The sequence below is a fragment of the Thermobia domestica genome, chromosome 10 (assembly GCF_964235325.1).
Source record: "Thermobia domestica chromosome 10, izTheDome1.hap1.1, whole genome shotgun sequence".
Taxonomy (NCBI): Eukaryota; Metazoa; Arthropoda; class Insecta; order Zygentoma; family Lepismatidae; genus Thermobia; species Thermobia domestica.
The window spans coordinates 266535195-266561022 of record NC_137463.1 but is presented as its reverse complement, the minus strand read 5'-3'; the positions used below and the strand labels follow the sequence as shown (position 1 = coordinate 266561022).

The following is a 25828-nucleotide window of genomic DNA, read 5'->3' as shown; positions in this document are numbered from 1 at the left end:
ATACGCGTAGAGACAGAGAGAGAGAGAACCGGTTGTTAAAAAATTAAAATAGCATCACTGGTGTTAACCAACAGTGACAAAACAAGGCTAGTTGAAGAGTTTCAGGCTTTGGCACAATGTAGTCAAATACCCCTTGTGTTAAGATAAAATGATTGAACAGATTATTTCTGTTCCTAATATTATTGATGCTTTCTTCTTTCACTTGACTTCCACGAAGGCTCTTTGTAAATTACCATTAAGCTACTGCACGATTAGGAGTCCTACTTCATGAGCAGTTAAAGAAGAAGAAGAAATAGATACACTGAGAGAAGGAATAGTTGTATTAGAGCATCCATTAATGGTGCTTACATGTTCTGCACTACATACATGTGTGGCGAAAAATTTTAAGCAATCTTAAATAATAATCTTTTATACACTATTTTTCCCTATTAAGATCTTTTATAAGTGTTTTCTTTGTATAATTAACTGCATAGGAACAGTTTTCTTCTAAATATATATTGTACTTCTTTCCTTTTTTTATCTATCTTTTCCTTTACAGTTTTAAAATTCTTTGCTAGTTAATTAACTAGCAAGTTTTCCTGCAAAGAGTGCTCCATTTTATTCATACCTGCTTTTTGTGTGCATATGAATGAAAATCATACACAACTCTTGTGCCATAATTGCGAATATTGTCGTTAATTAAGGAGCTCGGTAGATAAGTGGAAACGGGCTCATCTCTGGTATGAGGGGGTAACAAGTTCGATCCGAAACCATGTAAGTTTGTGGTGGACAATATGGTGTCCGAGTGTTTTCTTCACGATCTCCAGTTTCTCCCCACATTCTCAGGGAACTAATTCTATCACAGTCATTCTCTTTCATTAATCACCCGTCTCCCTTAGCCTATAGTGCATAAACGTAGAACACAAAACTAGAAATTTCAATTTACCGTTAACTATATATAATTTTCTTTAGATCTTATGTAGAAAGTAAGATTTCAAATAAATAAGAATACAATACTGGTATTATTTTTAAGTTTGAGCTGGTAATTGTATCTTAGAAAGAACATTTGCTGACCTCAAGTAATAATTTATGCAATGAAGAGTCAAGTTAAATATTCATTCCATTTCACGGGACTGCAATCGGAAATCGAACTGAGAATCACTGAAATTATGTTCATAAATATCCATTATATGGAGATACTACTTTTTATCGCTGCTAGTGTCATTGTACACAGATGAGATTATACTTTAGTATTTTAAAAAAACGTAGAACTCAGAAGCTCCCGGCGCGCAAAACTGTGAAACAAGCCGAACCTATCCTCTGTTGCCCTGCCGAGCCTGTCTTGGCCGAACACGGTCACCAAATACAGGGTGTTTCAAAATAAATATCAGAATTTTAAGGCTTTGTACTATTTATTACATTTAACGTATATTTATAAATAATACATGAAATGCAAGAGCAATTCAAACAATTTTTGCTACAAGGGTTCAATGTGAGCACCATACATCCTACGGCACACATTGTCCAAACCTTGATCAGTGTGTTTGGAGTAATTGTTGGAACAACTACTTCAATCCTCTTCCTTAAATTCTCCACACAGACGTCACTGGAATTGCTAATTCATGACTAGCCTTCCGAATCGATTTCTTGGGGCTATGCGTGAAAGACTCCTTCACTCGTTTAACACGTTCTCGTGCCACCCTTGGTCGTTCCGTACTCTTTCCTTTGCACAGACAGTCGATGTTTTCAAACAGATGACACCATCTACGGAAGTTATTATCACTTGTGGCTTTCAATTGAGCTTAAGACGGAAAGCACGTTACACTGTAACTAAAGATTCAGTCTTTAAAAAACTTTCTGCTCACAAAAAACTTTCTGCTCACTAGTCGCCATCTTTGCTACTAGCGCTTTCTAACGGCAGACAGAAGAAACAGTCCATGCGCATGCGTGCGTACAAGACTACAAGAGTTGCTCTTTCATTTGATATATTATTTATAATTGTACTGTAAGTTAATTGTAATAAATATACAAAGCCTTAAAACCTCGATATTTATTTTGAAACACCCTGTACATTGATCTTTATTCCTGAGATGATGAGCTACTTGTCCACCAAATTTCGTTCAGAACCGGTCAGTAGTTACCAAGAAATAAAGTACAAATATAAGCTCTTGAATGCTTACGCACGGGTGCAAATAAGAGCTCCTTCGTGGCTATATCGTTAGTGTATTCGGCTTTGTTATAAGATACTCGGGTTCGATTCCAGATAAGAGCTCACGTGGTTCGAATTCCACGTTAACCTGTAGGTTTATGGCCACGGTAAACTGGACTACACTGTTGCTTAACTACAATCCAATCCAATCCTTTAAGAAGAAAAAGATTAGGTTTTTACTTTTTCATATACCCTCATATAAATAATGTATTTCATTTCCGTGAAACTGACTACAAATCTTCGTTTTTCTTTTCTTTTTTTTTCTAATGGAAAAAGGGTAGTTACAAATTATTTCTAGTCTACTGAAGCCTAAGCAGAAGAACTGGAGCTATTTTGACTCCCAAGAACAAACAAAGAAAATGAACAACCCAAGAGAAAAGAGTCTTCATATTACACGTAATACGAGTTCTTTGAACTTCTCATAGGGTCTAAAATCCTTTCTTCCTGTCCCTTTGTGTAAGATTCCTTTTCCCCTTTTTCTTCAATCCGATATTCCTTCGAATCCTTGAAAGAAAAAGAAAATATTTTTGTCCTGCGTAGATAATGGACATTGATTTTTTTCTGTCTGTATGCTTCAGATAAGATTTTCTTATTTCCTAAAAGCTTTTACCAGCCATATTCTCTTGCATTGATACTCCGTTCTAATAATAGCTTTTTTGGTAAGTGATATCTTCAAATAAAAGTTAATGTGTTCTTTTAAGATAATTGGAATAGAAGTATTTTTCATTTGGCAATTTCCTTTTTCTTCCATGTTTTTCTAATAGCTTTTTTTTTTTTTTTTTTTTTTTTTTTTTTTTTTTACAATATTTTGCGTATTAACAAAACAGCTTTTTATCTTTTTTACTGCCAATTTTGTACCATCTAACTGCTCTATTACTCGAACTAGTGAATCAATTTTTGCTTTTTAATAGTATATTGGCTGAACAACTTCAGACATGGAAAAACTAGCACAGAACTTAAATTGGATTACAAAGTTGCTAATAGATTAAGCTCAATACTTAACGTCTTTCAAATAACTTTACTGTAAACCAATATTTTTGGAAGAGGTGTGTGTGTGTGTGTGTGTGTGGAAGAATCTCATACATGTAAGTAGAGCTAGGGATTTTAGGTGCAACACTTTGGTGAAAACGATTCAAAAAAAGGTGCATTTTTTTTTTAAAAAAAAAGAAGGGTGCAAATTTCAAACATAAATATTCATAACAACAGTGCCAAAACTAATTACATCATAAGTACTTATATATTTAAAAAGTATGCTTAAAACAAGTCCCAAAACACAAAGTTATTGGATCACAAGATAAGAGAACTGTTAAAACACATAACATTTAACATTTCAATCTTCTTTTTTTTTTTTTCAGTGAGGGTGCGCCTCCGGTGACCAAGAAAATATTTGCATATGAATAAACACCCAACAATACCGATTGGTGATAGCTGTGATTGGTCAGTTTTATGTTTCTACCTCTCTTTATTTCCTATTACCTAGGTAGATAGGATTGCACCGAAGCGAAAGTAGTATGATGCCGCACACGTTCGATGTTCCTTCTTCAATTATCATCGGAAGAAAATGTGGCAAAGGAACCCCCCCCCCAAAAAAAAAAAACTTTAAAAGGTCCAAAAAGAAGATGGGATATAGACATAAGGTGCAGAAAGATGCTTGTATTGAAAAAAAAAGTGGAAAAAGGCGCAACCAAAACACCGTTAAGAATAATTATTTAATGTTCTGTTTGCAAGAGAAACTAATTTGGTCATTTTAATAGAAAATAAGTAAAGGTGCAGCATCTAAAATTCGTAGCTCCACTCATAAGGAGTGCGATTTAAGTTAAGGGAACTTTGAATTTTTGTAATAACTTTTTTATTTCTTGAGAAATCACAACACATTTTAAAATAATAAACAAGCAATATCTGAGAAAAGAAGTAGTTTACTATTTGCCGCTGTAGACACCCTTGCGGCCGATTTCTCGAAGCTTGAACAGGAACTTCTGGAAAAGCGCTTGTCCACTACTTTTTGCCACTTCTTTTGATATTTCCGACCACTTTGTTTTGCATATCTTTCACATCCTTGATGAAAGTAAGCTTTTTAACCATTTCGTGTTTAACTACAGCCCAAAAATGCTCAATGTTTCTAGCGTGAGGAAGTTCTGGCGTATTCTCGTTTTTACCGACAAACCCCATACCAGCATCAGTAAACGCGTCTCGCACTTTTTTCACATAATGCGAGGATGCCACATCGAGCCTAAACACAGTGTCAAGTCCGGTGTACTCTTTTTGTATCCATAGAGACAAAACCTTTTCATATACTCTAAATACTGGCTACCGTTGATTGTCCCACTTCGAACAAGAGCAGACGAAACTTTACCGTTTGCCGCGATCGCTTGCCAGATCAAGAACTTTTTCGTATACCTGTCTTTAGGTTTCACGAACTTGCTAGGATTAACTTGATGTTTACCAATGTACGATACATACTTGGAAACATGTGCGAACGCTAAGTTTTGGTAATAGTAGGTTTCATCATCAATGATGACAATCTTGTTCGCGAACTTCTTGTTGGAGAGTGTGCGGCAGTTGATCTTAGCGCACTTCTTCTGTTCGTCTGTATAATATGGTGCACTTTTACATATTTTAACCTTGAATCCGTATTCTTTCTTGATCTTCCCTACACTGAATTCAGACATTTGATATTTTCGTCCTAAAAAACGGTTTGACAAGTTAGGGTTCTTCAAGAGTTCTCGTCTAATCGAACTTTTCATTTTTTGTGTACATTTTGAAATTGAGCAACCAGATTTCTTCTTTCGTGATGCTTCACCAGTCTCCACATAATTTTTCAACATTCTATGCACTGTACTATAAGGATATTCACATTTAAAATGGTTTAAAGCAGCCGTAAAATCACATGTCCACTGGTTCTCGTAGAATTGGATAAGCCTCTCGCGGACAGCCTTGCCCTTTTCGGCTGTCATTCAGTTCCCGTTTACGTTTACGCGCTCACACTTAGCATACACTCGTGAGATACTATGACAAGCAAAGGGTGAAACTTTCATTGAGATCGAACGAGTGATTTTCGTTTTATGCATGCTTTCTGCCAGTAACCTTAACTTAAATCGCACTCCTTAACATAAGGGTCTTCAACCACGAATGTTATTTAGGATGCAGAGAGTTGCAATTGTGTCCCACGAATGTATCTATCTATATCTATATCTATCTATCTATCTATCTATCTATCTATATATATATATATATATATATATATATATATATATATATATATATACCTAGGTATATAGGTTGAGTTAAATTGATTAGACATATTTACATTTTGAATACTGCGAGCATTTGTAACAAAATAATAATTTAATAATACCTGGAAGGGTGAAATGCAGAGTGTAAGGATTTCTTCTTTTTAAAGTTGTCACATCCAACATTTCACCATTTATATCAATTGTAATTTTGATTCTATCCTCTCGTTCTATTGGTTCAGCTAGCAGGACGATCACTTTATTCTGCCCCTAAAAGAAAGAAGTTATACGGTCTCAATACGTGTAATCTAGAGTCTTAAAAATTAACTTGTATGAAAGTAAAGGCACCAATACGCTACCTTGCGGGACGCCTCTCGTAACATTACGTAATTAAAAAGAAAGGAAGAAAATACCTAGTAAGCGCTTTCGTTATTTTTGAGTTTAACTCCATACATTGATTTCTGTGTTCCAATTAAATTCACAAAAATTCTCTCATAACCAACGTCCAGAAAATTTTCTTCTTCAGGCCTAAACGAATGCCTACTTCAAAACCAGCACTGAAAATAATAATGACTGCAAACAGGAAGAATAGTTAAGGATGAGAAATTCGATTTCTGTATATATATATCCGTATATATATCCGTGTATATATCCGTGTATATATATATATCCGTAGCTAAATTTAATGAGAACACGCATATAATCGAGTACAAGCACCTACTAACTGCTGAATAATTTTCTGGAGGAGAAACAGTGTTCCAACATAATAACTGTGTCCCATTGATGGCTAACCAGTGTTCGTAGATTTTCTTAACAAAATTTTCCCTTTTCTTATCAAATTTTTCCTAGTTTGTTCAGTGTCCAATTCTTGTGACATAGGTTATGTGATAAGGTTAATTTAGCTACATTAAAGGAGGTACCAACCACATTTTATTTATTTGCTTTTTGCTTCTATTGTTTTTTACTTTTGCTTCACTTTTTTCTTACAAAATATAGAAACACAAATGCACCAACCAGCAATGGGTACAAATTATGCTACTTTGAATACAAACTATTCCTATTGTATTGGTTCATTTCTGAAGTACAAATAAAAATGTAAGCATTTATATTGTTCAATCAATCAGTGAGAGAATTCTACTAGATTTTCACGTTTTAACGAAAAACTTCCCTTTTTTTAAATTTACCAATGAAATTTCCCTACATTAGGGAAATTTCCCTCAAACGATGAACATTGTGGCTAACTGCCGCTGCTATTTACTTAGGTTAAATCTCTCTTCGTGCAACATGTATTGCACCCTGCATTGTTCGTCCACTTGCTACTTGATGGGGAGTGACAATAGATCACGTATTTTTAGGACTTAAAGCCATTTTGGCGCACAGTACACAACTTTAATATTAATGATTGTTACTGCTTAATGAATATCTCCAGTTCAAAGATGCGAATCTTTCCCCTCCTGCAAGTGTTAGGGCGCAATTACCTCCCCCAAAAAATGTAGTAGAGGAGAAAGGAGTTGGTCTTAACAAAGCCAAGATAATTTGCTTCAGGAGTTGGTTGTAACAAAACCAAGATAACTTATTTCAGGGGTTGGTTGTAACAAAGTTAAGAGAACTTGTTTCAGGAGTTGGTCGTAACAAAACCAAGATAACTTGCTTCAGGAGTTGGTCGTAACAAAACCAAGATAACTTATTTCAGGGGTTGGTCGTAACAAAGCTAAGAAAACTTGTTTCAGGAGTTGGTCGTAACAAAGCCAAGATAACTTGCTTCAGGAGTTGGTCGTAACAAAACCAAGATAACTTGCTTCAGGAGTTGGCTGTAACAAAGCCAAGATAAATTGCTTTGTAGATTTTTCGGAACTTTTCCGTTCTTAAAAGCATTATTGTGACAATTAAAATTAGATTTGCCATTTTCAACGAAAAATCTTACCTGCTCTCCCGAAAAAAAAAAAAAAAAAAAAAAACTCATAGGTGAAACTTACACCTGAAAACCCAACTATGAGCATCTCTTCTTCAGCTCTTCTCCACAAAATCTATCTTAGGCAATCATTCTCCACGTTACTTCGCAGTAGGCAATTATTTTCCACGTTACTTCGCTGTTCTTGAAATACTTAGCAGTTAATCTAGTTGAATTGTGATGTATGTCAAACAATTTCCATTTGTCGATACAATATATGCACCACAGTACAAAATTTCAGCCTCTTTGTCAATTACGTAGTTTAAAGTTTCAAGGGCGTATCAAACTAATGATACACCCTGTATAATCACTAAGTATGTGTGTAGAGCCTAATTACGTATCCCTTTCATAATTTATATAACTAATTTACTTTATAGCTTAGAAAGAAGTTTACAGGTTCAACGACACACAAACAAAATATTGTTAGTTTTACTTAAGACTACATTATAAAAAACAATAGACCATAAGTAAGATCTCTCGTAACCGGCAACAACGAGCTTTAGCCATTTCCGGATACAAGTTTTTGCCAGATAATTGGATATACACTATATACATTATATGTATAATATTTCATGATACTCCTCCATCCATTTCGAATTGCTGGTTTCTCTTTCCATTTTCCCCAGGAATTCAAGTTTTAACTTAAGCGTGAGAACATTTCTCTTGTACTTTGCGGAAGTAGCCATACCAGCACCACGTGAACGAAGCTTTAAAATGTCTTTATGTAAACTCAGTATATAGGAGTATATACTGAACTATAAACAGCATTTGTGAATGAAGTTTGTTGGTGCGAGTTCTGGCCACGGACCATATCCCAATGAGCTGCATACTGTTAGAGTAAGCTATTATGTGAAGCGTTCGTTTTGAATTTGACTGCCTGCAAGAGATGAATTGACAAAGAATACTAAAATGCCGTTGTTTTGGTATTGCTGATTAATTTGGTGCCGGTTTCAGAAGATCTTACTGTATAAGATTTGAGGTTTGGAATTTAAAATAGTCATCTCATACACATATGTAACCCAACCTGAGATAAAATTGTTCACTGTTGTGTTATAACATGCTTAGCAATTGTAACGGTTTTAACATTTCAAACAAAACCACAAACAGATTTTTTTTTTTTTAACATTAGGATCACGTTAAGTTAGGAAAAAGAGTCCCTCAAAGTAGCGTACTGGAACTTTACTTTTCATTATACGACATATGTTGCTGATATTTCCAAATAATATAATAATAATAAATAAAGTATACGTACTTCTTTGACTTTCTTTGGTAACAAGGAGAATTGGGCTTTGTCCCCTTTCGCTGTTTGTTCCTGCCACACTTTGGCCATTGTATTCATTGCCGTTCGAAGGAAGTCCTGGACAAAACTCTCGTCTTGGTCCTTCGCTGACATACGACGCCATTGTTGATACGAAAACAAGGCTGAAAAATATAATACACAATCAAATTAATCTTCTAAGAGTACCAGTATCATGGATTACATTCAATATTTGGAGGACAGGGTAATCTAGTCAAATTGCTTTCTCGCAATCGAAATTTGTATATACCATGGGGTTGACCTTTGGAATTTGCTTTACAAATCTTTAGTAAAGATTTTCACACCAAGTTTATTTGCATTCATTCAAGTGTTGAATCATCAAAAGAATATGTTTCATGTGCATTTTGCGGTTACGCGTGCGATACCTGGGGGCAGTGATGTCACAAACTTTGACTAAAGAAAGAATGAGGGTTAATTTTTAGTTTTATTCAAAAAATTCGTGACACATCCCTATTTACCCTAGCATCATAGTTCGACCCTCATTTTGTTCCGAATGAAGCAGTATTTCCAACTAAACGTGTCCCTATTAGTACCTAAGGGGCGATAATCCCGCCCAAAGTGGGAAAAAATTATCATTTCAGGAAAAAAATTCCTTTTTCGGTAATTTCTCCTCAGGTACATCATAGGTACATGATACATAGGTGGTACTGTTGTAAACCTAGCACTACGCCGAACAAAACGAGGTTCTAATCATGATCCTAGAATAAATAAGGATGTGACAAAAAAATTCCATTTTTTTTCATTTTTCCTATGATAAAAAGAACATGGGATTTTCTTCACAAATACGTAAATATTTTTCCCACCCTCAGTTTTCAATATATAAGAATGAAATTTTCTACAGATATTACATACATTACGTACTATTTTTCAGGTGATTTTGAGATTCGAGTGATACAGGGAGCGCCCAGAAAGGCGCAAACTTTGAAAAAAGGGATTTTCTCAGAAAAAAAAACCCTTTCTAGGGACTTTTACTCTTCAGGTACATGATACTGACATGGGAGTGGTGCCGTTACAAAAGATGCTTCATTCCTAAGAGAACGAAGTACCATTCATGGTCCTACGATGAATAGTATTGATGTTAAAATTGATTGGATAAAAATTGACTGAAAATATATTATCCAAAAATGGTTAGGGAAAATTGGTATATCGGCTAGAACATCAAGACTATTTTTCTTAGTACCATTCTTGGTACCTCATTCTATTCACAATAAAGCCATTTTTGGGGTTCAATTCGCATGTCCGTATCATGTACCTGAGAAGGGAAATTCGCGACAAACGAGGATTTTTTTTTAAAAAATTCCTCTTTTATCACTTTGGGCGTAAATTTCCCGCCTCAAGTACATAATAGGGAAAAATTGAGTGGTACAATTGGAAACTGCTTTATTCCAAACAAAATGAGGGTCGAACCATGACCCTAGAGTAGATAGTCTTGATGCAATAGCTGATTGAGTGAAGAATTACAAATTACCTAAAAAAAAAAAAAAAAAAAAAATCTAAGGTTTTCCTAAATGGGTATTTTCATAGTTAAAATGCACCTAAATCGCTTTCTCGCATCCGGAAGTTCAACATTCAACCCATTTCATGAAAACCGCTAAACTAATGAATGAATTTTTAAATACCTGAAACGTACCTAAATCGCTTTCACGCACCCAAAAACAGTAGATTTACCCTGTCACAAGAAGACTATTCTGCCCGATTAAATCTCTAAAACCCTTGGCACGAAGCCACGAAGGCATTAAGCTGAGCAGCCAGACATTTGAAATTAGGATTTTATATCTATCTATCTGCCATTTTCATAGACATCTTGAAACATAGCTCTACAATTAACGAGAAGCGCTATTATTTGTCACTGGATAAGGTTCGACGTACTCTCCAAACCAAGAGACCAGAGCTGCGAGGTAAGGTAATCAAACTTCACCATGCCAATGCCAAACCTCACACAACCATGACAATACAACAGAAAATCATGAAAATGGGTTGGGAAGTCGTTCCTCAGCCTTCATTTGTTGTGGGGAAACAATGACTGTGTTAAAAGTCAGCCACCTGTATTTTACCAAAGTGCATTCAAAGCATGGAAAAAATGTTGGACGAGATGCGTTAACATGGAGGCTACATTGAGTGACATGGTCTTGTAGCTAAAGGATGAAAGTACGTTCACCTGAAATTGCATCATCATGTTGCAACCAATAACAATATTATAACCATCTGTACCAGGGGTAAAAATGGATCTGAAAAGGTAGAGGAACGCATGACGGCACGTCGTTCCGATATCAATCTTTGCTCATTGTATTTATTTTAGAAAGTGATGGGACGCCACATATCATTTTCTGGAAATGAGGGGACGACGTCCACCCGCGTTCCCCGTCACTTTTACTCCCTGATCTGTACAAAACTTATCGAACGGACTTTGTATTAGTGTTTCTTTTTCTGTTTTCTTTAAAATGAAATGGAATTTTACTGATTTCCTCCTCAATTCTAGTTAACGTCTGTTGCTTCTTCAAAGCGAATTTCTATTTTATACAAAACTAATGTTTATTATCTGTATTTGAAAATTATACCCAACAAAATTCATGTTTCATGAAGTGAGGGACGTTTAAATAGTCCAGAAGAAAAATCAGTAAAATCAAAAACTTTAAAATTCCTCTTAATTTCAAAGAAAATATAAAAATAATTCTCTATTGAATAAATATAGCACAGTACGTTAATGTTTTCAGAGTCAGTGTCGTATACAAGGGAGGTTCTGAGTTCTAACTCCGTTTGAGCAAAATATGCATAAATAGGCCTAAAATTTAACCATATTAGCACTAGAAGTCCGCATCGAATATTGTAACGTTAAGTCCGCACGGGGTCAAATTCGAATCCACACTTAATTTCGCAGCAATTAAATTTGGTTATTTATTAATTTCACTGATTTAGAGTTAATTAAAATATTTTAAATAATAGTAAGACATCCATGGGCATAACCCATATACCGTAATTATCAATATTTAATACAAAATAAATTTCTATAGATACTAAGTTAGAAACAGATTCTATAAATATTTTACTGTGAAATCTGAAATAATGTTCTATTAGAAGACATACTTTTGATTTTATATCCTATTCCAGACCCACCCTTTTATTTATAACTCCAGGAAAATAAAAGGTGTTTGTGTTTTTGAAAGTTTCGCGAAGTCCACTTGGGATCTTTTGGGACTCCAACACAAAGTTTTACATACATTTTGTATTTCTAAGTTTATTGCTTTGTTTGAATAAAAATTATAAAATTATACACACAAATCTCTCCAAAGCAAAGTCACAATAAAACAGAACAATAGAACTAAAAGTGTAAGAAATATAATAAAACATATCATGTTGAGGTCAAAAAAGACCCCCAAGCCGACTTCTAGTGTTAAGATATGTATACATCATCATCATCATAGGTATTCTGCCCTTACTGGCAGGTCACTTGCAGCAGCTGAGAAGCTGCCATGTTCCATGGTCTTCCGCTAACCTCTTCGTCTTCACGCTTCTTTCTTTCCCTCTTTTCCCTGCCACCATACCCTCTAACACGTTTCTCATGATACAGTTCTTTCTTAACAAATGTTCCAACCAGTTTCTTTTTCTCTTCTTATTAATATCTAAAATTGTTCTTTTCTCCTCCACCATTTCTAAGACCCTCTCATTTGTTTTCAGCTAACTCCATTCTTCTCCACACCCAGATTTCAAAACCTTAAAATCGTTTTTCAATTTTACGTAATGTCCATGTTTCTGACCAATACAGGACAATACTCCACGCAAAACATTTTATTAATCTTTTTCTCAATTCCTTATTCAAGGTCCACAAAATAGTATTTTCTTCTTTCTAAAGACTTATTTCGCCATTCCTATCCTTGCTTTTATTTTACGTTCACACTTCATATCATCACTAATAATATTACCCAGGTATCAAAAACTAATGATTTGTTCTATTTTCCCCCCTCCTACTTCTATATTTGACACCGACCGCTTCGTTCGAATCACCATGGCTTTTGTATTTCTAAGAGTTATTTTCGTCCCCTATTCTTCACAACCCTAACTCAAGTTTTCTAACATCTTATTGATTTTGTCTTCAGATTCTGCAACAAGTGCCATTTGAAATTATACAAACTTAGGAGCTTGAACCCCAACCCTTGACGAACTTCTGCGTACGTTATTGTTCAGAGTTATATATATATATATATATATATATATATATATATATAATTTAACAATTACCAGATACAGCTCTGAGGCCATTTTATACTGGATATATAACAATAACAACAACAATGAAAAGGATTTGGGAAGGTATCGGCCAGGGCCTGTTTTAGTAGGTACCATCCCGGCATTTGCCTGGTAAGATTGAGGAAAACCCTGGAAAACCCCAATCAGGATGGTCGGCAGCGGGAATCGAACCCGCAACCTCCCGAATGCAAAGCCAACGCTCCACCACCTTGAGCTACGGCTCGCTACTTCGCTCGGCTATATATATATGAATTTTCATGTCAAATTCACCTGCCAAATATTGAGACAATACACATTTCAGAACCGTTTGTAAAATTCTATTAAAGTCTCTCCTATCTCCATGGGGTTTTAAAAGATACGGTTTATCTCTAGTAAACATAGATTCTTTGCAGTCACGCACACAAGAGAAGAAATATCAACAAAATAAAAGCATTACGTGTCGCCTCCCTGTGGCATGCTAAAACTGTCAACAGTGTCCTGCCTGACAAAGATCTCTTTTTTTGTATTTATCTTGGACAGGTGATCATCGCATCGCATCGCCCACGCGTGCTGCGGATGCTGCTACGAACAGCTGCCAGTGACAAAAGTTTCCATAGAAACCCCCCAATTCCTCCCCCGCCACCTGAAGATTCCTCCCATCGACCTTACCTAGATAGAACGAAGTGGCTTTTTCATCTGTTCAACTGGATTATAATCTCCCTTGGCTGGCACAACGAACGAAAGCGGATTAAAAAAAAAAAAAAAAAAATCCCAAACTTCCTGCTCGGTAGCATGTGTTGCAGAAGTTCCAATTTTCCAACAGTCACCCAAATAAACTTCGTAATGAACACGGTGACACACCAATGACGAAGTAACTGCGTAGAAAATGTCGATGAAAATGAAATAGAAGAATAATATATATGTTCTTTCAATACAACACACGTATTTATCCAAGGCTAAACAATACATTTTGTGGCTTCACATAGGATAGAAAGGGATTCTTAAGAGTCTTTATCCCGGCGAAATTAAAATACCGCTAATTTTACAGTAATTATGTGATATCTTCAAATAGATAAAAGATAATTGAAATATGGAACAAGACCACCCTAGACAATGTTATTTTGCGTGAGGTACCGTTATCACAAGTCACCTAGCGGCTTTCCGTTTTCAGCTGTTTAGAAACGCGAAAATAAATGCCGATTTTCAAAATGGCTCGAAATCGAAAGCAGATAAGTGAGTCGTGATAACGGTATCTCATGTAAAATGATATTGTCTAGGCCGCTCTTGCTTCACATTTCGATTATCTTTTATCTATTTGAAGATATCACATAATTACTGTAAAATTAGCGGCATTTTAATTTTCGCCGGGATGAAGACTCTTAATAGGCAAAGGGGAGAATGAACTGAAGTGACTCAAATTTTATTTTATTTTCAGCAGAAATAAAAAACTAGATGTAATTTTTATATGCGCAGACCTTCCAGTTAGAGATGAATTTAAACCTTTGAACTAATCCCCAAACCCAACAAATGGGAGCGATTGATAAGTCTGCAAATGAAATACATATAGTTGTAAAAAGTGCAATTAATTTGGTTTTGATATTTTTCTGTTCAAGATTTTAATAGCTGTTTAAATTATGTTCATTATAACTAACTAATCAACCACTGGCATAACAGCCCTTATGGGCCTGAAGTTCTCCAACGCCATCTGTTAGCTATCGGCTGAACTAAGTCCAGGCTAACGACGAACACGTGGTCAGCGCGCTGCGTCGCCCTGTCTCTAATAGCCGTCTTTTATTCACGTGGCTCCCCAGTTTACCTCATGACGCTGGGTGGACGGCGAAAATTGGCGTGCACACCGGTCGGGAATCGAATCCGAGACCTGCGGACATGAGTACAGCGTTCGTTATGCTTTTATAATGATTCAGGTCAGTGTTTCCCAATTAGTGGTCCGCGGGTGCGTAGGGGTCCGTGACATTATTTACATTTCACAATTTATAAAAAAAAAAAGAAAAGAAATAGTCATGGATCCCCGTATGTACTGTATAATGTACAGCTTATACAAAGGTTTGTAATTTAATTGTTACTAATGTAGATACCTACCTCTCAACTACATAGATACCAAACTTTAAACATGTGGAGACCATACTTCGCCTTAAAAATAAAAAAGGGATCTGTAACTCTGAACCACTCTTTTCGATGAATTGATTTAGAAGTTCAATTGTGCAAAATATGGCCACAGTGTCGTGGCAGGGTTTCATGTGTTCAGACTTAATCCTTGGTGTCGGTACAAGTCATTTTGAATTGAATTCTCAAATACAACCTCAAAATTAGATCTAAATCATGTTTCAGTTGTTAAGTTTTGGACCACTCACCTGCTCTATGTTGTTCGTTGATGTTCGCTTCTTCGACTCCGAGCAGCATAGCCAGCACTCGATCTGGAGAAAGCAGTCTTCCGAGCGCAGAACCAGGACCTGGGTTCTGATAGATGTAGTCCAGAAACTGCGGGCACACAATCACTATCTGCAGCTTCACGTGGATTATCTTCTCCTCCAAACTGACTGGAATTGTATTACCAACCTCTTCAACGCCCAAAGATAATATCCTTGAAGAGAAAACAAACAGAGTAAGATCTTAAAATGTATTTCAACTGACCGAGTGAAGTTGGAAGTGTTCATGGGAAGTCTAAAGACTGAAGATAATTGGGCTGAAAACGAACAGAAGACTTATAACAAACTTATACAGGATTGCCATACACAAAAAGACCCATACCTTTTCTATTATTACTATAAAACTTCGTACCATACTCGTGTGCCATCATGGACGCCCGAACAAAATTTTCAAAGCGGGACAACCTCCATAGTTGCTATTCTACGTTTGGTATTTTTTTTTTTTATTTGTAATAAGAAAATCTTAATAAATTTAAATGGGTTTCGTGAGCCATAGGACCGGGCCCCCCTTCGGGCGCCCATGTGTGATATAAAAACTGTTGAATGATGACAGTCTCCCCTGTAGGCGCGTAGCATCATATTGATTTATATTGTTTGAAGTTCTTCAACATTCATGGTGCTGATATTGTTCATTATGTTTTGTTTAAGTTCATCCAGGGCATAAAAATTATTGGCGTACCCCTTTTCCGTTAAAATTTCCCAAAGTGGCAAATCGAGAGACCGCGATGGCCATAATCCTATCTGACCTTTCATTCTCCTAAAAATATTTCATGAACCCGTACTAGTGACTCGTCTATGTTGCCTCATCGTGTTGGAAAAAAGCAGTTGTACATTTTCACTGGTGTTATAGTTGGATGTAAAATTGTTCAGGAGTGACAAGATACACTTCTGTACTCGCCATTAATTCAAAGAAAATTGAGCCAACTATTTGTGTCCCTTACACTGCGTACCAAGAAACAATTTTCTGTTTGTGTACTGGCTTTTCATAAGTCAGATGAAGATTTTTCAGAACACAGCAGTCTCTGAATACAGCGTTTCGTTGAGGGTTTTGTTCTTGATCATTTATCGGCGAAGGTCACTTGCATTTTCTCAATTGGTCACAAAAGTTTCCCAATCATCATTCCGAGTTTGCATAGAGAGCACCTTCCTGATGCGAACTGCAGGAGCTGACTGATCGACAAATGCGTTTCTATCACGTCATATGATGTGAAATGTAGCTTTTTAGAGTACAAGACAAATCTGACAATATTAATGAATATATGCAATATGAGCAACCACAGTTTGCTGGGAACCCTAACATGAGCAATCCGTACAAATGTGATAAATGCTGGGCTTTAAGCCCATATTGCTCGCAGAACGACGTTCACACTGGCAATCAACTTCGTGCCATCCCTTGCAGTTTTGTTGACTTTTTACCAAGACATTACACACATGAAACACTTTCAATCAGTGGCGTAAGCACGAGATTTTGGGGTTGAATACTCCTTTGAACAAAATATTATAGAAAAATAAATACATATACAAAAATCACGTGAGCTCCTTCTTAGCTATATGGTTAAACTGTGCGTCTCGGTGCAGGAGACTCGGATTCGATTTCTGGTGGGTATTCATGTGGTTCGGATCTTACATTAAGCTGTAAGTCTGCGTCTCATATAGCCTTGTTGCTGAAAGGAACGCTTAACTCCAAATCAATCAACTAAAGTCCGAAATAATACGAGTTTGGACGATTCAATTTACTCCTCCCCTTTATGAAATTATATGTACGCCACTGCTTTGAATAAAGCTACACTCGAACAGTCCTACTGTCCACATGGCAGCTGTTTGCGCAATTAAGGCACCGAAATCAGAAAGTGAAATTTTAATAACTTTTGTTTATTACAAAATAAATACAAATATTATTTAAAAATTAGTTAACAAGGAACCAAGACAACATGAGAAGTCATCACTTAAAGATGAGTTCATTTTTCTAGTCACGGCCTTAATCTAGACTTTTCGGTCATTCATATTCTGCTCACACTGTAATTTCTATGGGTAGCAATACTGAAATTTCTTCCAAATCGTACTTTGGATATAGAATAACATTATCTATTATTGTGGTACGTTACATTTCATGATCTCTTTTCACTTACGAAAAACGGGCAAAAGAAAAATGGTTAGCTTTTGTACCATTTTTAGTAGTCTGCCCCGTTAAGAGATTTAAGAAAAAAGTTTTAAAAATTTTCAGATGTAAAGCCTTTAATTTTACCTGAATTGCGGTCTGTTGTGCTGTTTGCTGATCTGGGAGAAGCAGGATTTAAGGTATTTGACCCATCGTTCAGACTCCTCGCTGCTGCCACTGTACACAATTAGGATGTCCTCCATGTCAATATGGCGGCCTCCTGAAACAACACAAAAACAAATACAAATTATAGGAATATCCATGCTTTAGACCTAATGTCAAATTTTCAGGGTTCAGGAGATAGTAGGTAAAAGGCTGAGAGCATGAAAAAAAAAAGTTATAAATTGAATGGATCTTAAATTCTTGCGCATCGTATATCTTTGAATTCAAATGGTAGAATATTGACCACTTGGGTCATTTTTAAAACGATTTAACATTTATTTAGGAAAATATTCTCTCCTGTTTGAAACAACTGAAATTTCATTCTATTTTCCACTGAAAAGTATCTCTTATTCAAAAAGGAATTAATTGTATATGATAATTAAATTGAAATTCATCGTAACATGGCCCATGACAATCACTTTACCATTGTATATTGTAAAGATCAGATCCCCCGGTATCGTAACAGAGCAGTGTTTAAGCGATTGACCATAGAAATTTAAACTCCGATTAGTGATAATTTCACAGTCTTCTTTTATTAGAAGTAAAAACTCTTCAGTGAAGAGGAGGGCGTTGGTCAGAGTGGGTCACGATGAGTCGTGGGTTGATGGAACATCTTGCTCCCTCAACCTGGCAAAATATAAAATAAAGCTACTGCTTCAATCATATAGACCTCGAAAGTAAAAATTGAAAGGTAACCCAATTGTTGCTGTAATCCAAGGAGAATTGTGAGGCCAAATGTTTTTATAAGACTGGCATTGATGCATTCCATCCAGCAGCAACCATACGAACGAAGAAGCTAAGTGGCAGTAGTAATAATAATAAAAGAAAAACAGACAATGCGTAATGGAATTCGAACCAATGAAAATACTTCAAAACAATACATTTACACGAAGCTATAAATCTCAGTTTCGTTGACGTTCAGAAGAGAGAGAAACTGCAATCAGTTATATAATCTCCATTTATGAATCGTTGGCATTCGGGTCAGGTTTACTCTTGGCTTACAAGAGATCAAAGCATACGTAAAAATTGAAAGTCGTATTGTGGTAGTAAATACCACTACATAATACAAGACACAACGTAATTGATTAGCGTGTGTTTACTTCTATAGAATTTCTATAGATGAAAACGTTTTACTTATTCTTTTAACAAAGGGTTTTATGTCAAGAAAATTCATAACATAATAGAAACTGCATTGACACAAAAACGATAAACAAATTATATTTTCTAATATATATATATATATATATATATATATATATATATATATATATATACGTTCAAGGCAACGCAAATATTTTAAATAGTGGCCTAAATTTCAACAAGTTTCAAACATTCTACTGAAAACTTGGAGAGAAGAATGTAAACTAAATGGGATAAGGGTAATAAATACATTGAGATTCCATTCAAGAACAGTAGGAAGCTGGATTAACTAGTCAAAGCGTAGAAAATGATTCTTTATTTTCTTTTACAATGATTTTTATTGGACTACTTTTCTGTTTGTTTGTTTGTTTGTCAGATTAAAATTTTGGAACTTGAATTTCACACACTTTCATACCAACTAAAGTTCTCAAATTTTGTAGATACACCATAAAACCGATAACGTATTCAGTAACTCGGACTAAACAAATATTGTCATTGCCCCCAGGGCTTGGGCCCTCTCAAATTTACCATTTTGACACTCAAATATACCTTTTCTCCAAAAAATTTAAAATTGTCTTGTTTGCTTGTACCACTTACAATGAAAAATTCTTCCAACTTAATACTCTCATCCTCATGGATGCAACATGCATCCTAAAACATTTGGAATCAGTGCCTTTTAGCCACGTGCTCTTCGTCTTTGCCCTTTTGTTCGGGCCCTTCTCCCATGGAATCGACATAACATACAATGATATCTATTTATAATGTGCCATCCTACTTTGCGGCGTGGGGATACAGATTTTCAGTTGCCAAAAAACTGTGAAACCGGACCGGGACATTCTTCGCTGTTAAAGTATCGTGACATTTGGTAAGCTACAGACGGCAAACATTCCCCGAATATTCCGTGTATATTAACTTTCCCACATTCCCTGAATGTTCTTTAAGTGTCCAACTCACCAACTAAAAATACATTTCAAATATTTGATTCTAATATTCAACGAAGACTCTTCACTACCTGGGATTACTAAAACAATTTGAGAAAGAATTACTATGGGACCTATTCGCATTGAACTGTTTCAAAAACGTAATTTAACGTGATTTCGATTTTCGGTTTCGTAAACAAAACCGGTATGATAAATGTATCTTGGTTCTCTTCTCGAAACAGTTCTGAACCGAATCTTCACGTCGAAATATATTTCGGTTCTGTTCCCAAAACCGTACCAAATTAAAATATTTTTTAGGCACACCAGCATACAAGATCAATCCTCATGTTTGGTCTATAGGCCGTTCTTCACCACACTAATCTCGCCTAAAAGAGAGCTGAATTTTAGGTCCACACCAAGTGTCCAGGCTTTATACGAAGTAAACTTTGTTTTAAGACACTAAGTGAAATTTGTGGTGGACAAACACTGTGTGCATGGGTTTTCCAGGGGTTCTCCCGTTTCCTCCCACTTTCTTCACTCCACCATTTCGGGGGGCCGCGGTGGCTCAGTGGTAGAGCGTTCACCTCTGGTGCTTGGGGTCCCGGGTTCGATCCCAGCCCCCGCCAAGTGAACTTTGTGGTGGACAAACACCGTGTGCGTGGGTTTTCTCGGGGTTCTCCCGTTTCCTCTCACTTTCTTCATTCCACCATTTCATTCATCACTCATCATCACCGTCTCCTTTAGCCTAGCCGGCATAACCGTGGGACGTAAAACTTAAAGATTTCATTTTTTCACTCCACCATTTCATTCATTACTCATCATCACCGTCTCCTTTAACCTAACCGGCATAATCGTCGGACGTAAAACTCAGATTTCATATATATATATATATATATATATATATATATATATATATATATATATATATGAAATCTGAGTTTTACGTCCGACGATTATGCCGGTTAGGTTTCAATTTCGTCCGCCAGATGTCAGCCTCTGCAGGATTTGCTGTCATCTATGGCGTGACGTATAACTTCTAGCATGCTTCAATTTTACACTTGTTTCAGTACTAGAATATGGGACAGTGTTCGTATATACTTTGAAGGAAATTTCGTAGATAAATTAGCAAAATGGGATTCTGTCGATAAAACGTAAAAATCCAGAGAAATTCTCCCGCTGACTGATTGACCAATATACATTTCTTGTTTTTTGAGAAATAAACGTATTGTGTGTGGAGGGGGTCTGTTGAAAGTAGTATAATTTCCCCTGTTCTTTGCTGGGTGTATTTGTTTGTATTTTTTAAAAAGGAAAAAAAAAGAAGTGAAGGAAAAGTTAAAAATAGAAGCAAACAGCATAGGAATAAAACAAATGTGGTTTGACACTTCCTTTAATATAGCTAAATTAATCTTATCACATAAGTTGTGTCATAGGAATTGGACATTCAACGAAATAGGGGGGAATTTGAGAAGAAAAGGGGAAATATATTCTTATCATCTTTAGAGCCTGACTTACTAAAAGAATGCAAAATTTACTATTTTTCTTTTGCTTATTTTTCATAAGTGAAAGGAGATAATGAAATGCAGCTTATCACAATTATAAATAATGTTATTCTACAACCAGTGGCGTAACGTAAAAATGTCGGCTTCCCCTGCAGGATTATTTTTGGACCCCCCTTCCCATGCCCGTTAACTTCCCACTATATGGTGTCCCTGTAGAAGACAATGGTTAATACATCCATGGAATATGATAAAATTAATTAAAATTAATACTAATCGGAAAAGGCAAAAATTATTTTCATAACCTTCGAGGGCTAAGATGATTTTTTAAATTGATGATGTTAAAATGGATGAATTTTCACCCCGAGCATGTTTTTCTTTTCTAAAGTAAATAATGTCGTTCAGGGAAATGGATATTCCGTATTCAGATCACTTTTTGTAGCCTATAGTTCTTTGGATTTGCTTCGCGGTGGGCCCCCAAACGCTGCGGGCCTCCCCGCACTACAGGCCCTGCGGGCCTTTCAGTTACGCCACTGTCTACAACATAAAATATGAACGTAAAGAATTTTCAGTGTCGCCATACATAAACATTACAGTATTGCCAGAACAACATTAGCACCAAAACCTAAGTTAAGGCAGTGACTAGAGGAACGAACTCAACTGCATTTGATTACGTTTCATGTTGTTTTGGAACCTTCTGAACTACTTTTTAAATACTATTTATATTATTATTTAATTTTATTAACTGTATGTTAAACCTATTTTAATTATTTGAACTAAATACAATTATTATTTAAAAAGTAGTTCACAGGATACCAAACAGGGTGCGAAATCCCGGGGGGGACGGGAGGAATTTCCCCCCCACCAAAAATTTTACACTTGCTTTTCCCCCCTCACCAAAATCTGTAAGGGGGGACACCTTAATAGGAAAATATAACTAGCTCTATAAAGAAAATTTTCAGACAAACAATAATTTTAAATGCATGCGGTTTTAAAAAACGTTTATTTGTAAAAGGATCAGGTGTTTAACTTTTTCGGTTGTTCGGTTGTTGACGAGATGAGGACCTTTATTCTCTAGCTTACCAGTTGCATGCAAAATTGGTAAAATTTCTCAAACAAACAGATTGTTTTTCAATTTCAGTGGACGAACCTACAAACAGGTTTGCGGATAAGCACTTGCTGTTATATGAACATATGTGGACGAAGAAAATAAACCTTGTTGTCGTTTTTATAAATTAGTGCCTGTAGAAAATGCCGATACAAAATCCCTTAAAGAGAAAATTATTCAAGCATTTTCCGAAGATGGCATAGATATTTTTAATCTTAAAGAAAAACTGGTTGGATTTAGTTCGGACGGGGATGCAGTGCTTACTGGGAGAAACGAAGGTGTTGCTGCTCAAATTAGAAGAAATGTCAACCCGTGCCTAATTAGCATACACTGCATGGCACATCGAATTGATCTTGTTTCTGAAAGAGTTTTTGATGTTGTGAATGCTGTTCACAACTCTGCATGTTTGTTAGGCGAACTTTACCAGGTGTTCAATAAGTCATCTACAGCTGCAACACTTAAAAGTATCGCGACAGTCACAGATCCGCAGGACAAAAATTTGAACGATTACAGTGGTTCGGATATCACCTTAAACTGTAAGTCCACATTTCATAGCCTCGCTGCTGAAAAGGGTCATTAAACTTAAATCAGCAAATCAATCATATTATAGTGTTTGTGCTTTTATTTTCTAAAGTTTAACGTCCTACGAATATTCACCACGGCTAAGGAAGACGGTCATGATGAGATGAATTATAATGGTTGATTAGGATAATGGAAGAAAGCGAGAGGACCCCGAGAAACCCCCCACACAATTGTTTGTATACCACAAGCAGAATTTGGCGCGAGCTAGGATCCAGCCGATGATTCCACCCACCTGAGGTGAGCGCTCTACCACTGAGGCAACACGGCTTTTTGTTGTCTATCAAGTATTTGTATTGAAATCATTATTTATAATAATATATTCTTGCTAATAATACAATATAGATACATAGTATTATTTAGACTTACAAAGGTGACCGTATACCTGAACGACCAAACTAAAACACTACGTACGAATCGAAGAAACGAGAATTTCATAAATAATAATAAAAACTATACTCTGACTCTACAGCTCATGAGGATGTATGGCTTGCCAGGTGGAGCGCTTCAAGCTAGTAGTTCTAATGCTTGGTTAGGACATCGGTTCTCAGGGACTATTATTTCTGACATATATCTCTACTGCTATTTTCGCGAATGCAATCTTCAATATAATGGTAAACACAAGGGTACTGTGCTCCCACTAGAGTCTAACCCTGGACCACACGCACCGAAGTATATATTAAATGCAGTAGATAAGTTACCAATTTTGGTTAAATGAATAAATAACATTAAAGTATTTTTAAATAACAATTACGACTACTTTGAACATTTATTATTATTATTATTATTATTATTATTATTATTATTATTATTATTATTATTATTATTATTATTATTATTATTATTATAAAAATAATAATAATAATAATCCATTAATATTTCAATTTTTTGGAGGGTCCACGTAGCATTAGTGTGGATCACTGAACTTCCTCCCCCCACCATTTTCAAATGATTTCGCACACTGATACCAAAACAATGATACATAATCAAATGCAGTTGAGTTCGTTCCTCTAGTCGCTGCCTTAACTTAGATTTTGGAGGATATTTATTCTGGCAATACTGTAATTTCTATGCATGGTAACACTGAAAATTTTAAAGGTTCATATTTTCTGTTGTAGAGAATGAGATGAAATGAAATCTTTGAGTTTTACGTCCCACGGTTATGCCGGTTAGGCTAAAGGAGACGGTGATGATGAGTAATGAATGAAATGGTGGAATGAAGAAAGTGGGAGGAAACGGGAGAACCCCGAGAAAATCCACGCACACGGTGTTTGTCCACCAAAAGTAGAAACGTAGTGAACTAGACAATGCGATTTTGCATGTGATACCTTTACCACAATTCACGTATCTGCTTTTGGTATGCCGCTATTTACAGAATCCGCAAAAAATGCTAAATTTATTCACAGTTGCAAATCGAAAGCAGATAGATGAGTTGTGATAACGATATCACATGCCAAATCGTATTACGTTTCTGCTTTTCCAATATTTATATTTATTTTGAAGATATTACAGAAAAACTCTACAATTAGCGGTAGTTTAATTTTGCTGTAGTGAAGACCCTTAATCTATTACAAAAAGCAGAATTCAAAATTTCACTGTTATTCAAGAGGATGTGGTGTAACGGGCAGACGTACTAACATTACAATATCTTTTAAGTCTCATTAGCGCAATACTAATAAAGAACCTACAAAGATATCAGTTAGAGTAAAAGTTACTTACCCTATATAAACCTGTTGCGTATGTATTTGACGAACACATTTAACCAACCGAGAGTTGTGCTGAGTGACGCCCACCCACATCAAATACGAAGAAACACCAAAGTGAAAATGACGTGTTAGAGGAAAATAATAATAATAATAAAAAAGCTATCAGTTTGTCACAAACAGAATTACTTGTGTATTGAAACAATGAAGGCGCCATCTCGCATAACAAACAAGCTAAAAGAGGAAGAAAAGGAATTAAACGGAAGGCGTGACTAAACCAAAGATATTCCGAAAAGAAAGACGTGCTTCAAATTCATTCCAGTATTTGTCATAAGTTCAAAGATCCAAGATAGTAAACAGCACGTAAAAAACTGACTTAAAAAACTTTTTGCACTAAAATAAAGAGCTGGGCGTACCATGAGTAAAATGGTACGTGTTCCATGTTTTGTTGTTTGGGTTTCCTTTCATACTAGGAACATAAAATCATATATTTATTCCTCTTCATTTCTTCGTTTCATAATTTCCAAGAATTTAAAATTTAATTCTTGACGGCTTTTTTAAAAACATGTTTCTTTTCAAATGCCTATTTCATAAATCAAATAACAACATATAACTCCTACACAGTTAAGTTACTTAGTCCTTAAAAAAAAAAAAAAAAAAAAAAATCGTGAAATGATTTGTGTTGTTGATATGTATTCCACTGTATTTGTAGTTTGAGGGAACTTCCCTAATCTAGGAAAATTTCGTTAGGATTTTTTTTTTCGGTAAAAAGTGACAATCTAGGGAAATTGTTGCTCTGACTGATTGACCAATAGAAATGCTTAAACTTTTCTTTGTACTTCAGAAATAAATCAATACAACAGCGATAATTGTGTGTGTGTTCAAAATTGCATAAGGTGCCCTCGTGTAGCTTAAACTCTCGTTTTTGGTTTAAGCGGTCCCGAATTCGATTCCCGGTGGGACACTCGGTCGAAAAAGTGTAACAGAGGCCACTTTCTTCCTTCCCCAATTATTTCTTTCTTCCCTTTCCTCGGATAGTGTGATCGTCGAGGGACGTCGTCCCTCATATCGTCGACAGCGTCACAAAGTGTCGTATATCAAAAAAATCGAAAATTGAGAAATTTTACTATGTAGTTGCATACACTGACTTCTACAATTTCCCAAAACGACACATCTGTAATGTGCGTTGTTTTGACGGGGGTGA

General features: G+C 35.8%; 1 protein-coding gene across 6 annotated transcripts in view; it reads right to left on the bottom strand.

Annotated features, from left to right (window-relative positions):
• stumps (DBB domain-containing protein stumps) overlaps positions 1–25828 on the bottom strand; it is a 197867-nt gene that overhangs the window by 49803 nt on the left and 122236 nt on the right. For 5 of the 6 annotated variants that reach the window (XM_081729528.1, XM_081729527.1, XM_081729529.1 and 2 more), the window contains 4 exons: positions 17604–17736; positions 15284–15513; positions 8622–8791; positions 5544–5688 (listed from right to left, as the gene is read on the bottom strand). In XM_081729528.1, coding sequence (XP_081585654.1) covers positions 5544–5688; positions 8622–8791; positions 15284–15513; positions 17604–17736 — 678 coding nt within the window. Of the gene's footprint in view, positions 1–5543; positions 5689–8621; positions 8792–15283; positions 15514–17603; positions 17737–24640; positions 24775–25828 lie in introns of those variants that run through there. The other variant, XM_081729532.1, reaches the window with a different exon arrangement.